This window comes from Bombus impatiens, unplaced genomic scaffold (assembly GCF_000188095.3).
Source record: "Bombus impatiens unplaced genomic scaffold, BIMP_2.2 scf_0406, whole genome shotgun sequence".
Classification (NCBI taxonomy): Eukaryota; Metazoa; Arthropoda; class Insecta; order Hymenoptera; family Apidae; genus Bombus; species Bombus impatiens.
In genome coordinates this window covers 1170097-1185424 of record NT_176825.1, presented here as the reverse complement: position 1 = coordinate 1185424, position 15328 = coordinate 1170097, and the positions used below count along the sequence as shown (strand labels likewise).

Sequence of the window (15328 nt, the reverse complement as noted above, 5' to 3'; positions counted from 1 at the left end):
ACTCCTTTGTCTGATGAGTTTTTTTTTTATCTTTCTTGACTTCCTTTTAAATTCGTTTGTTTCTTTTTGTTCAAAATGGCTCGATGTTGATCCTCAAAAACATGACCATCCATTCTGGACAATCCGCGTTGTTTATTAATATTAAATATTAATACTTCTAGTCGTATACTCTTGCTAGAGTAAAAATGGTCTTGTGCACCCCAGCTATGTTTCACCGGGACGTGCATAGGCAATACAAAGTGCTTCAGGCGCATATATTCTTGCGTTCTTGATATGCGATAGTACTAACCTAACAAAACTTGTCCTTACATTTCTCATTTGGTATGTCTTAGTCTTACTTTACTTAAAAAAGGAAATAGTAACAATAATAATAATAATAATAATAATAATATTAATAATAATATTAATAATAATATTAATAATAACATTAATAATAATATTAATAATAATGATGATGATGATGAAGATGATGATGACGATGATGATGACGATGATGATGACGATGATAATAATAATAATAATAATAATAATAATAATAATAATAATAATAATAATAATAATAATAATAATAATAATAGTAATAATAATAATGATGAACGACAGAGTAAGGGAGGGGATGAGGAAGAAAGAGATAGAGAGGATTGGAAAAGAGATTTAGAAAGATATATGAAATTCGAGGAGAGTTAAATTAATGAATGGGAGGATGAACAGATCTATATCATCGACGGTGTCCCATAGTTTACGAATAAAAATATCGAACGGTGCAAAGTTATCGTATAAAATTGATACTTATACGTGGTAAAATGGTCGGTTTAGAGCACTCGTAAAGTAATCAGAAAGATTATCCTCTGTTCTTGATTCTAACAGAGTTAAACAATACAATATATGTATATATATATATATATGTATACAATATATATATATATATTTACTAAAAACAAAAAAGAAAAAGAGAAAAAAAAAACAGAAAACGTAAAACAACTTGTTTTCATTTCGGAAAATACTAGTGATCCTCGTCGAACGTATAACGCTATTTCTCCGATGCTCATGGAGCAGTTAATCGTTTAAACATCATCTTTATCATTAATAGTCAGTCGATTTTAGAATTTCCTCTAGAGAAAAAGAGATATATATATATAATATTCTTTGCGTGCTCACGTCTCCACGCATTCGATCGCTCTATTTAACCTACGCTTCTGTATGTACACATTTCACAGTACCAGTTTTTTTTTTTTTTCGTTTCAATTCTCTCCTGGTCGCTAACCCTCCTCTATGACACTGTGTGTTCTTCCTGTGCGTCCGGCTTTTTTTTTCCACAAATTACACCATTTTTTCCTCTGGATTACTTTACAAGTACCCTCTCTGCATAAGTCCTCTCAACACAACTAAGTCTTATATCGTCGAAAAATATCATATCGAGAATACCTCTACTATACTATTACTTCTTACTTAGTGTTTTTGTTTGTTTGTTTGTTTGTTTTTTGTCGCCTTCAGCGGACAGGAATACTCATATCTTTTCCCAGTCGAAACGTCTCATGTAGTACAGTTTAAATCGTGCGCACATGCAACTTTGTTTTTTTTCGCTCTTTTTCGCGTCTAGTTACGCGTAGACACGACGCCAACGAACAATTTGTTTTTGTTACGAGTTTAAACGCAAGCTTTTCGCAAGTTTCTCGCAAGTAGGTGCGCACCAACAAGGCATCATCGATCGATCGGCCCAAAATAGTCGCATCGATATACCTTTTTCTTTTTTCTTTCTTTTATCTTCCCCGTTCTTATTTCCATTCGTTTCTTTCATCCCCGCTTTTGCAAAGCAATACGGATTTGAATGCGATTGCACGACGCTAAAAACAGCATGTCCCTTCTTTGTTTTCCCATTTCTGCTTTGCTTTTTCTTCCCTTTAAAATAGCGATTAAACGCACACTTTGTGGCAAATAATATTAATTTCAGGTCTTACTATTGCACCGATATTTACAATGGACGTTATACGTGTATTTCCTTTTTAAGTGATATTTGATATCGATCAGCAATCATTGCTTATATAAAAGCCATTTAAGACGTCAACAACTTAATTTATATATACATAAAAAAAAAGAAAATAAAAAATTTAAAAAAGGAAACAAAAAAGGAGGAAAACGATAATATACTTAAACGTTTCTAAAAAAATATCATATATATATATATATGATGCGATAAATTGTATATTCTGTCGTAAATACAAAGTGAGAAAGGGAGTCAGAGAGAGAGAAAGAGAGAAAGAGAGAGAGAGAGAGAGAGAAAGAGAGAGAAAGAGAGAGGGAGAGGGAGAGACAGAAAGTGAGCGAAAGAAACAAGGAAAATAGAATTGTACCGTTTCCTCCTTAACGGATCGAATCCCGATTTTTCTAACGTTCTATATATTTAACGAGGATTCCTTTAGCAGAAGATCGTCCTTGAAAAGGCATGCCTTGAAATGTACAAATCAAACCGTTCGAAACAGAAAATACAAGTGCGAAATTCGTCATTGGCCGATATGCTTCGACAAAAAATGATATATGCTACAAATTATAATCTCGGCGAATCGCATCTGTAAAACATTTCTAACGTTCGAACGATTTAAGGCTCCCGTTGCAAAAGTGTATTTTCAATATACCGCTGAAATATACGCTCGTGCAATGTTTGTTTAAAACGACGATCGCACGAGAAACATCTATTCTCGAAGAACTGTCACTCTGGGATCGCTATACTGACGGGTCTACGGGTGAATAATATTGTCGCTCTTTACGTGCTACCATACAGACACATGCGGCAGAAAATAGTCTAGGCATTCTTTTCGCGATACACCCTACATCGTTATTCAAAAGGAACTTCGATTGAACTTTATTACACGTTTCTTTCTTTCTTTCTTTCTTTCTTTCATTCATCTCTTTTCTTCATTCTTTCTTTTTTGTGTGTTTTTCCCTTTCTTTTTAGTCCTAGTTTTTCTGTTTCTCATTTTGTTTGTTCCTTGTCACGAAGGCCAAACACGATCTCGATAATCGCTACTGACTTTGGATTTAAAGCGAACCAATTTTGAAGTAACGAAGAACCGTATCGCTAGGTACTAACTCTTAAGAAGGAATCGTTCTCTAGTTTCGACGCACTCTGTTCGTTTTACTCGGAAAATATATGCGGCAGGCGTTGCTCCCGTGCAACGGGATAGAATCGAACCGGATCCAAAGGCAGGACCACCGAACACAACAAGCCCTTCGCTTCGCAAGCTCCTTCGTCGAAAATAAGTCGACTCTGCATTCAATATATCCTTCGATATAACTCTCGCTAATAACGTTTTCTTTCTTTTTTGTTTCCTGTTTACTCGCGACAGTTTCGCCTGCTGTCGACGCAACTCCAACCTATGCCACGACGACGATCGTACACGCGAGATTGTCTAAAGCTACATTTTTGCTGGCGTGGGCTGGCGTGCGTGGAGCGTCAACGAACGGGCCAAGGCTGCGACGACGACGTCACGACGACAAATAATTATTAACACGGACAGCGCGACGCGTTTCACCTTCTTCTTCATCTTCATTTTCTTCTACTTCAAATGAAAATTCGTGAGGAAGCGAGTAAACACGTTCGAATAGAATCTGCGAGGGCACAGCTCGGATCTGTAGTTAGCGCTCGGTGCACGGGGATTCGCCGGTTGCAGATAAGGCCTGAATAGTTAGGGTTTGCTGTTGTCGTTGTTCAACGACAACGGATCGGTGATCTTTTGCTGTTGTTGTTGTTGCTGTTGTTGCGTCACCTCGCTAACAGCGCCGCCACTCATCAGTTTCGCGTTGTTGTTCTCCGTGTTCGAAACTTTCGCGTACTCCCGTTTACGGGGCATGCCTTCTGTTTTCACGATCGTGATATCCGGGTTGTTTTCGAGCACCGAGGTCGCTGGCTTTGGGACGGGCGTTGGTACCTCGATGTAGCCGCCTCCCTCTCTCTTGATGGGAGTCGAGGTTGTCGGTGTCGCTGTCGTGGCCGCGTTCGCGTTGATCTTCTGCAGGATATCGTTCACCGACTCGTTGTTCTCCGGAGTCTCGTTGTTGCCGTCGATGGCACCAGACGCAACGCTCAAGTCACCGGCCAGCGAAATCCTGTCTGGACCCTGTAGCGTTGACAAATAGGTTGCCAACGTATGGACGGTCACGTTAAGGAACTCGGCTGCACGGAACAACGTGATCTCTTTCCTTCGTAGTTTGGCTAACACTTCCGCTGGCCCAGGTTCTGACCAAAAGTCCCTTACTCTGTAACACATTTTTATTATCGTAATTATTTCAAGCTTAAATTCTTGCCTGTTAAAGTAATTGAAAGAAAAAGGGAGAAGACGAGGAGGAAGAAAAAGTCTGCTTCGAACACAGCAGCGTAAAAATGAAGCCGACGAAAGCAGGTTAATGCACGATTTCACCTAGCACGCGTCTCAAATTTATTCCCAGGAAAATTTCTGTTTTCTTTCCTCGTACCTTCGTGTTCGCGATTTTCACGATTCGAAATGAAAACTCTCTCGAAAGGTAAAGAGTTACGAGGTTACGAGCGTGCTCGCGCGCGCGCGCTCTCTCGCTTTAAATACGATGCATAAACGCGATACGGTCATAAAGCACGAAGAAAGCAGTAACCGGTCGCGACAAAGGCAATCAAAAACCGTCAAGTCTGTTCTCCATTACCTATACGGATGTTTAAGGCAACCATAACTGTCGCGATATCTGCCGTAGAGGGTTCCGTAAGACACGCCAAGTATCTCGGCAGCAGTCTTCATTTCCAGTTCTTTGCTCTTAATGGCATCCATAACGCGTCGCGTGAACGGCTCCTCCCAGAACTCTTGGCGGCGTCCCGTCGTCAGGTAATCGTTCATCTTCACGACGTCTCGGAATTGCTCGGGGATCGATAGGTTCGTGGCGTTGGAATTCGAGGGAGTGGTAGGCGCTGCAGCAAAATCAAACCACGTTAAATTCTTCGCGCCTACCGAACAGGACGCGCACCTCTGCATAGAACGTGTGTCTGTGTAGTATCATCCTCCGGAGTAACGCCTAATCGCGACTACTTTTGTTCGATCGACCAAGTCACGTACCTTTCTTTTCCTGGTCGGATGCGTTGTCATCCTTCGACATGTACGATAGCTGCAAAGCACGACGATACACACAGCTTGTTAAAATATCATCGTAGGGCGTTACCAAAGCGATCGTATATCAAGTATGTAATGAAAAAGAAAAAAGAAATGAAGAAGCTATCCTTACCACCGGCAGTGGCGTTTCGTTATTTTCATTCATCATCATTTCGTCGTCCCAACTCTCGTGGTCACCGCCCTCGCTCATCATTTCCTCCTGGGAAATCGAGAACGTTTGAAATACACGCGTCAAAGAGATAACCGCTATGTAACTGTCGATTGCGATCGATGTGATGGAGAGATTAATTCCGATACGCCTCAATCTTTTTACGATATTTTACGAAATATTAGTTTCTCTCTGTATTTGGATTCTACGTTCAATATGCTAATCGTTTCTTTATATCGTTGTTAATCAATTCTTAACCGCCGAGTCAAACGATCATCATCGGTCGATGCTTAATTGTACGATAAATGGCTATCCATTTCAAAGCATAAAATATCTGTTACAAAATTCATAAGATGTGATGAAATTATCTTCCAATTATTTTTGGAAGAACGAAAGGCATATCTGAGTCGGTATAAATATAAAAAAAGAAAGGGAATGACGAAGAACGTTTAGGATCGTTCAATCAACAGCGTGCGAAGATACTGGTTTGCAGTAACAAGGATTCAGCTCCAATATTTCAATTATATTTAGCAGAAGATAAAAAAAAAAAAAAGAAAATGTAACTCTCGTATTCATATTTGAATATTAATCGATCGCGAAATTGTAGAACGTTAGAAAAAGTCCGTAATTTGATTTTGACTGACTTTACATTGATTTCTGTCGGTTTATTCGAATTATTGGAAAGTAGAGCTTTGCCTCCTTGTTCTAGCAGTCTCTTCGTTTCATGGACATATTACGATAAATGGAACGCTAAAATGAACCATACTTGACGTACATTTCCGGTGATACATGTGATTTTCGGTGTGAAAACGTCGTGAGCCGAGGGTGGGTCGTCCAGAGGTGGACGCCCTCTGCGTCTTTGTTTCGGAGGTGGTGGTTCGTCGGCGTCACCTTCCCTGAGGACCGTCTCGACACCTGGAGTCGCCGCGCCGGGACTGTGACCGCTGTTTCCTAGATCATTTTGCGTGGAATCGCTACGCCAGCTCACCTCGGCCAGGCCCTTGATATGCAAATCCTCCGCGGTTTTCAGCAGGGACGACAATCTCGTCTGAAACATCGACGCATCGCGATTTTAATCAATCCAGCAAACAGGAACGAATCCCATCTTCAAAAGATGCAGAGCTTTCTTTGTCGAAGAGGAAAGCTGCTCTTTGTCGTTTAATGCTTTCAGAGGTTGTCAGTCAGAGTTTTCGTCCGCGATTTCGATCGAGTTGGTAAAATTTCGAACCTTGTTTAAAGATATATTCAGAGAGTTGGTATCAAACACGCTTGTTTCTAAGAGCGATCCGTGCTTCAGGAGTTTCGCACCAATTTTCTGAAATGCCTTGTATGTATAGTAAAATAAAGAGACACGAAATCCGCGTAAGAAGAAGGGTACATGGTAGATATCCTCGATATTCTCCGACTAATCAAGGTAAGTAGAGTTCCCTCTCGTTTCGGCCGACGTTAAGCCTGAGTGGTTTAACCATTCCTGGCAAGAGTTACCAGCAGCAATATTTTTAACCGATCCGCTTTCAATATTTCCGCGGTGATTCCAGGAAACGAGCATAAATGGTATAATGTACGAAGCGCGTCGTTTCAGCGTTTTTGGCACGAGCTTCCACGTATTTTCTTGTTCTCGCGTGGAATGTTCCCGGAAGTTTCTTCGTCCAAGTCTACAGGGTAGCACGTCTACAGGGTGTGTCAGAAAATTGTCGAACTTTAGGGTGATGCGAAATGCAAACCGATCGACTTCCAAAATTCTAGTCGATTTTTTCAATTTCGTAAAATGAACACGAAATTCAGTTTCAGCAGGCTCGGAAAAATAAAACAATAGCGTTTGCCACATCATCGTTTTATCTTTGTTGTTTAATTAACGGAATCGATCGATCTGGCTTCTGGACGAATTCTGAAATTTCCCACTCGATTTTCTGGAACACCCTTTACAGTACACAGATATAGGTATACGAGAGGAGTCGAACGCGGTAAGAAATTCGTCCAGCTGCAGAGCTAAGTAAATCTAATTACCTCTGCTCCGTTCGTTCTCGAAAAGCCGTAGGAAAAAGCGATCGCGCGGCACAAGTAAAAATTAGTAATTCCATTAATCCTGGCCGCTTCAATTTGCCCTGTCCGGGGCATACTCGTAGCAGCCGAATCTGTTCGATCGAAAGCCGGGATTCGAGGCAGCGAATAATGAATCGGATCGCCGCGGCTACGAGACAGAGAAGGAAAAATCCGATATAACGTTTTGTATCGGGCCAACTGGACGCCTCGCTGGAATAGGTCCGATTATTATTTGCCAATTTTCGCTGCGATAATAACAGAGCGACCGAGAGAATGCTAAATAATATGAGAACTTTCTACAAACGGTTCTCCGCGGCTTTCTATCAGCCACGAACGGAATTGGAAAAATGCTTATGTGGGTCAGCGTCTCCGGCAGCGGATAATGTGTATTTCAGAAACGACCGTCACCACCATAGGCGCCATTCCCGCTTTCGTTTCAGCCTGCCTGGCGCTGAAAAAAACACGCGCACGGCCTCGACCTCGCGCAAATCCGATCGACGACAGCCAAAGCTCATTTACCGACCACGATCGAACAACTTCGATGCGCCCCGCGTTCCACACGCCGTGCACAGATTTTCACCAGAGCCGGATTTTTGCAGGCAAAACGTGGCCAAGCCGGAGAAAGCTCTCGCGAACCCAACTGCCTGATCACGACTAGAAACACGGAAGAACGAGAACCCGTTGCTGTTGTCGGGATCCTCTTTCCAACCTGGATCCGATTCTTATCCAGCTACACGCGTTTCACCTCGCACGAGCACGAGACACGTGAAACGGTACACCTCCGTGTTTCTTCGGTATTCGATGGTACCTTGCTTTTCTTAGGGACGATGTCGACGAGCAATTGAAATAGTAGAGAGAAATTAAGGTCCCGCGATAAGGTTGGGATTTCGAATGGAATTTATCGAGGAATTGGGTCAAATTTTCTACGCTTGCTTTTTCTTTCGGATTCTTTGTCCGACCTCTTACACCGAGAGAAACAGATACCATCGCTCGTAAGTGCGTTGTTAGGATTATTTACGACCCGAGCGTATTTTTTTATCGTTAGAAAATTTCTCAAGTTTGAAGGTGGAATGGAAGAGCCGTCATTTAGGTAGAAGGATTTTTTGGAAACATCGAATGAGCGTGTGAGATCAATTTTTGTCCACATAGTGCTTCCTTAATTGCGTTTGTGAAAATATACAATCTCATTCTCCTTTTCTCAATCTCGTTATCTACTGTCTTGTTTCTTATCTCCTTGAATATTTTCATTAAATTAAAATAATTGAATAAATACAGAAATCAGATAGTTGCGTCAATGCTCAATTAGCGCGAGTTTAGTAATTAAGTTGCGGATAATTAAAATGACGTAAGACACGCGCGTCGGTAGGAGCGAACGTGTTAACAGACCGGTGTCCATTGGTCGACGCCGGTTTATCGTTTCCCTACGAGTAGCGAGTAAACGATGCAGAGCAATGCCGTTTTCCACCGCGCGTGTTTCCCGTTTCTTGTCAAGCGATAGTTCAAACAACCAACGCACTTGCACACGAACATACACCGAGATTAAAATAGGATCAGCGTAGAAGACGAAAAACCTGGTCGATCGTTAATTAGGCGGCGGTGTAATAGGACTATCGATTGGATTTTCATCGCGACGGTTTTCACCGATGACAAAGTGGTTCTTCTTCTCTTTTGTTCGATTACCACGCGGAGAGAAGAAGACGAGCACGAGAAGAAACGATTGACCGCGCTCGGCAAAACAAATTGCATCTTCGGGAGGATTTTTGCTCGCAGGGATTAATGGGAAGTTCGGGTCGCTTTGAAGCGCGGCATTCTCGAACCTCGAAGAGCCAGAAGTCTTCAATTATTAATAAATTGAGGCCAGCCGCATTCCCGCGCCGTTCCCCGCGACATTTTTCCCTCCGTCAGCGGCATACAAGTGTCCTCGTAAATGTCCACGATGTAAATAAGTCGTCAATCGAGTCTGAAGAGAGGCGAAAGAGCTACGTTCCGCGGCCTTTATTTCTTTAATCAGTTTTCATTTGGAGCAGCGCCGCTCGTTGAAAAAGCCCGATCAACGTTTCACAAACGACTTCGTCCAACTCTCTTCCCGTGTACGATAAGCGTCCGGATATTTGGCCACGCTTGATCCATAGCAGCGGTCATACACCGGAACAGGTGTATTTTTACAAATCGATCAATGCTACTCAACGTCGATTCTTGAAATTAGTCGAAATATAGCGATGCTCGGTATCGTATCAACTGAAACATCTCGTAACGACGAAGTAAAAAATATTAAAAAAAGCTTCTCTCGTTCTATTAATTGGACGGCAGGGAATGATCGTTGGTAACGAAAAGAGGGCTAACTCGAATCGCAGTGGGCCAATTCGTGGCCATTTATCCGATCGATACGATTACATATTAAAAGATATATTTAGATGACGAAATGCTTTATAGTACTTACGTGATCAATGTTAATCTCTCCCTTGTACATGAACTCGACGAGCACTTTGATGTCTGAGAATTTCACGTCCCGCATTATGACAATGGGATCCTTCTCTTCGTACTGAGACAGGATCGTGTCGAAGTACGTGCTGCACGCTGATAGAACTACCTGCGAAAACAAAAGCGAAAGGGCGCGTTAATGAAGGGACTAAACGATCCGTCGAAAGTTTCGACGCTTGCAAATCGACCATTAAAACGAGGCAAACCGGTTACGCGCGGGGAACGTGACCGACAAACGCGTCCTTGACAAATATTCGAGTTCAATGGACAGGAGAATATGAAGAACGAAGAAAATTGAGGACCACAGCGAAAGTTAATTCATAGGTCCGGATAAGGGCACGCGACGCCGCGTCGCTCTTCATTAATTACCCCGAAAATTGGCACGCCGCACGTGAGCTGTTATTCCGCGTGCACACCGACATACGCTGGCATACACAGAGGTACGCACACGTAACGTACGTGTATAAAAGCACACACGTATATCCTCGTTCGTAAGTACCATGAAAGTATCATAAGTATTACGACAGAAAGTGTAATTAACATTAGAAATGACTAGGAAATTTAATTCGTTCGAGAGGTTTAACGCGTGTCGGATTTTTCTAACGGCATTTAAACTAAAAATCTGCTGAGATTAATTCGATACAAAATTATATAATTATTATAATTTACTGTATTGTTACAAATTTGGTAGAAAATAATCGCTTCTTCGATACTCTGGATCAATTGTACCGTTTCGTATGAAAGCAGCAGGTGTTCCGGTATCTGTACTTATGAATGGGAGTGAACGTAAGACATACGCGGATACGCATACGTAGGAACGATGACGATGCCAATGAACAGATCACGGAGATGATCGAATTCTTAAGCGGCGCTTCCGAACAGTGCCGATAAAATATGTATTTCCGCTTGGACGCCCAAGCCAGCTATTATGCGCAGATCTGTCATGAAAGTCAATGAAGCACTCGACGAACAAGCTACTCTCTCGTTCTCTGACCGCCGTGATTTTTTTCTTAGCGCTAAAGCTTGTTACACACTTGCCTGAACTTAACGCTTTCCACTCGGATCCGTGGAAAGGAAAAAAAAAAAAAAAAAGGAAAAAGAGAAGGAAACACGTGTTTCACGCTCAAGTTGCACACGTGCTCGTCGCGTAATATCTACCATGGCGCGATACATCGTTGTGCACGTAGTTTTATTATCTGTTCTCCGAAGGTTTAAGCCTCTCTGTTTAACATAAAATTAGAATTAAAATCAAAACGTACGATACGAGGCAGGATCTTTCGAGACTGAACTCGATCGTACGGAACACAGAACAGGACACGTTTCGGTCGACACGTTGGTGTTGATCTCTCCTAATTGAAGTGGAAACGGAGACAGGTGAACCGAGCTGTAGCGAACTGGAGCAATCTTAATAGACGAAACCGAATCGAAAGGGAACCGTGTTAAATTGAATCGAATCGATATCGAAAGCCTTGAGAACTGAAACGCGCTTGGATCTAGGTCACGGATCGGTTTAGACACGGAAACACAGCCAAGAATCAGCTTAAGATCGATTGGACGAGTGCGGAGCGGGCTTAAAGCGATTCAAGAACAGCTTCGCACGCCTACGTATTTAACACCGTTGAACAACCGGTATTTCTGTCAATCGTAATTTTATTTGTTGACACGTCGTTTATAAACGACACATCCTCCGTCAGTATTCTGTCTACCGGTTCTATCGTAATTTTCTCGCGTCGCGTCGCTCTTTCCTTTTCTCGTACGTTAATCTGGTTATCGCGAAATATAGAAGATATAATCTTGTAAGCGATGTGTCGCTGGAAAAATTGATTTGCCAGTTTCAATTTAAAAGATCGCCATCCAGCTTTTCGCGTAACGAACGCACAACGCAGTGCTTAGTTTAAAAGATATCGATATCGCCATTATGTAGAATATAAATTGTTTTCAATCTGCGGAAAATTTATTACCCTCGCTGCCGTTCATTAACTTGTTTGTTGTCCGAGATTAAACCCGGTATATATCGTTTTCCATTCGACGATGCAAATCAGCCTGGCTTAGCCTAGATTTGTCACGTATCATCGATACTTTCAGACCTGTCAAACGCATTTAGCGCGTTTCATCGCGGATCATCCGCCAGCGCCGGGAAAAATTACTTTCTCCGGAGCTCTCGCAAGAAATCGATGCTTTTTCGATTCGTGCCTGGATGCAACAAGTCACGCGTTACAGGAACAATACATTTCGTTCCGATTATCCTTGCAATTTCCCTCGGACTAGACGCGAAGATTCTTTCGAAATTCCACGTTCGAGAAATCACGACGAGTTACGCGAAAGATTCCTTAGAATCGGCGGAAACTATTTCGCTGCAAGTTTACATTTGCCTTTTTGCCGATAAAATGTTGCGTTATAAAAGGGGCGTATTAAAACTGTAACAAAGGTTAAAATGAATATTTTAAACGAAAGGAATTATTTCCAATCTGTTCTTTACTCGATCACGAGTTCTAATTGTCAACCGAACGGGACACGAGCGTACGTACGATTTTCCCTTCGAATTTGCATTTTATTTCGCGAAACGTAAACCCACCGTAAATCGTGTCCCCCTATGTTTTCTTTTTTTTTACTGCTTCCTTTTTTTTCGTTCGCCTCTTTTCGCTTTCTCTTTGTCGCTCGAGCATGGTTTCTATCGACTCCCGTATACCAGAGCGTTCGCGTAATTCCTTGAAAATTATTCTGCGAAATAACAATAGAATTTTACATGCAAGTAAAAAGAGGCAACTGAATACGTATTAATTCGTACCACGGTGTATTGTTGCATCGCAAAAGCCCCCGTTTCGTTTTGGTTGCGAATTATTTATTCCTTAACCCTTTAACCGGGGCTATACAGGTGCGAGGGAGAGACAGAACGAGAGAGAGAGAGAGAGAGAGAAAGAGAATTATCATGAATATCCTCCTCCCCTTTTCTTCATTTCTTTGTTGTTTGGCTTTTCGTTTTTGTTCGCGGAAACAAATGTTTGCCAACTATGAGTCGCATTATGGTTAGAGCGACGTGTATTATCGAAAACGTTGTCTGACAATTCCGCGTATCAAATTGTCCGATTTTTCACAACGTGCCCGAAACAATTCAACCAATTGCAAACGTCGAATTTGATTGCCGGTTACAGAAAGAACGTCGGATATTGCGCTTTTCCCTGGAAATAATTGCTCAGTTAAAGCGTTAATCGTTTCATACATCAAACAATTTTCCGTCAAAAGGAACCTCGAATATCCTGGCCCGCTCTTTGAAAATTGTCATTGCAACATTGATCACTCCACACGCGCAAATCGTTTTTAATCATAACGAGCATCAAATATCCTATTATTCTCGGAGGGGGAAAAAAGGCATTTTGCGCTGGTATGTATCGAAATGAAAATCGGTACCAAAAATATCTACGTTCCATGCTCGCGTTCGTAAACAATTAATTACTTCGTACCAAAGGATGTAGAAATCTGGTCTCCCTTGCACCATCGTTTGCCGACTAATATCGGTGAATTTACAAATTACACACTGTCTTTCACAATCTCGTAGTCCTTTGCGTGAAGTAAGGTAATCAGTTAACTTGAAGATTGCAAGGGAAGAATTTTTCGTTTTTTAATGCTTCTTATTCAGCTTACTTTCCTGTTTCTTTGTTTGTTTGTTTGTCTGTCCTCAGTGAAATTTGATAAGCAGGATTTCACTCATTTTGCCGACCAGCTAGAAAGCTGAAATTTCGAACACGCTTTCATTTCCAATGACAGGACAACATAATTTAAAAAAATTGACAACATTTTTTAATGGTTTTTATTTAGCTTACTTTTCCGCCTGTTTGTTCGAGTGGAATTTTTTAAAGCGAAATTTCACCCACTTACCGACCAACTAGAAAGCTTAACTTTGGAAACATGTTCATTTTTAATGCCAACACGATATACGATATAATACTTTTCGGTTTGTTCGTTTGTTTGTCTATCTGAGTGAAATTTCACTCACCTCGCGAACAGCTAGAAAGCTTAACTTTGGAAACATGCTCATTTTTGACGATAATACGATACAATTTAAAAAAAACCGACAAGTTTTTTTCCGCCTACTTCTCAGTTCGTTTGTTTGTCTGTCTGTCTGGGTGGAATTTTGTAAGCGAAATTTCACTCACTTCCCGAACAGCTAGAAAGCTAGAAATTTTAAAGATTAGAAAGCAAAGAATAAAATGCGCAAATTTCAAAAACTACAAAAGATTGGATTTTATTTTAAGACAACCTGGAAAGAAGAAAATAATTTTCCTAATCAGCTATCGTTGAATAAGTAATCGACCGTAATGATAATATACAGGGAAACCTGTATCACGTTGAACGTTCACGGTAACCTTACGCCAGGATTTCGCCCAATTGTTCAACTCGTATTATTAAAAATATAAACCTAGCGTGCTCGTGTTAATTCAGCTCCAAAGTTTTCAGAATTTTTACGCTTTCAAAGACCCTCTATTTGATTAGATAAAAATCGCGGATTCGCGATTTCAGTCAAATACTCTTTCTACTTGGTAATCGTTAGGGAATTGTCATCCTTGCCATTGTTTGGAAATTCCTTTATCTCGTTTAGAGAACAGTAGAGAGAACCAATTTACCGATGCTGGTACCTAACTCGTAATTTATGACCCGCAAAATTTTGTCGATGGTTACACATTAATTGAACGCCACCTAAAAAAAGATTCTGGTGATAATTTTGTAAAAGACACTCCGTGTCAGATGGCATCGATAGATATTATCGACGGTTTAATAAAATTTCCGAACATTTGCTAGAAGAAGGACGTGGTAGGACGCAGACTGGTAGCAGGATCAAAGTATCGTGGAAAGGCCGGAGAAGCCGCGAAACATCTGGAAGCAGCTGCGTTTCTCGATTCGTGTGGCGCGCGGCGAGCGTATCGCGATCGCGGAAGAATAGTTTTTCCCATGGAAGAAGCCGAGGAACTCTCAGGTACGAAAGAGTGTCTGGCTCTCGGCCCCGCCCAGTCAATAGCCTGAATATTTAATGTTAGAAGTTCCGTATTGATTTTCGCGATTTTTACGTCTCCGCAAATAAGGCCGTAAAAGACCTTACGCCGCCGTGTCTGTTTCTTAGTGTACGTACGTATACAGTTTCCTTGCAAACGCACACACGTGTACACAAACGTGTACAACACAGGCGCAAACCTATACACAAACATTCACACGCGCGTATAAACGCATATACACGAGCGCGAAGCAGATCAAGTGGGGAGGGGGGAGAGAAAGACCAAGAGAGAACGAGAGAGAAGAGAGAGAAGACAGAGAGAGAGAGAGAGACGCGCGTTACTTTTCAGTGCCAGCTATATAACGCTTTTTATTATGCCGAGCCGCTTTTATGGGGAAATACTGCGATGAAAAAAGAGGAAGACGTCGAGACGCGCGGGGGAGGAAGGAAAGGGCAGAAGAAGAAAGAAATTGCACTGCCCGGGTTTCATATCGAGTCATTACGATCCCCGGGCACTTTCACCCCCCTCCCCCTCTGCCG

The 15328-nt window shown here is 41.7% G+C and overlaps 1 protein-coding gene across 7 annotated transcripts in view; it reads right to left on the bottom strand.

The window, feature by feature from the left end:
• Nucleotides 1-1199: 1199 nt before the first annotated feature.
• LOC100741505 overlaps nucleotides 1200-15328 on the bottom strand; it is an 83032-nt gene continuing 68903 nt past the window's right edge. For 3 of the 7 annotated variants that reach the window (XM_024368208.2, XM_024368209.2, XM_024368207.2), the window contains exons 4-9: nucleotides 9761-9910; nucleotides 6044-6325; nucleotides 5242-5328; nucleotides 5076-5124; nucleotides 4672-4930; nucleotides 1200-4254 (exon numbers count right to left, since the gene is read on the bottom strand). In XM_024368208.2, the coding sequence (XP_024223976.1) occupies nucleotides 3684-4254; nucleotides 4672-4930; nucleotides 5076-5124; nucleotides 5242-5328; nucleotides 6044-6325; nucleotides 9761-9910 (1398 nt within the window). In that variant the 3' untranslated portion in view covers nucleotides 1200-3683. The remainder of the gene's footprint in view (nucleotides 4255-4671; nucleotides 4931-5075; nucleotides 5125-5241; nucleotides 5329-6043; nucleotides 6326-9760; nucleotides 9911-15328) is intronic. The other 4 variants (XM_012386649.3, XM_012386646.3, XM_012386650.3 and 1 more) reach the window with 2 other exon arrangements.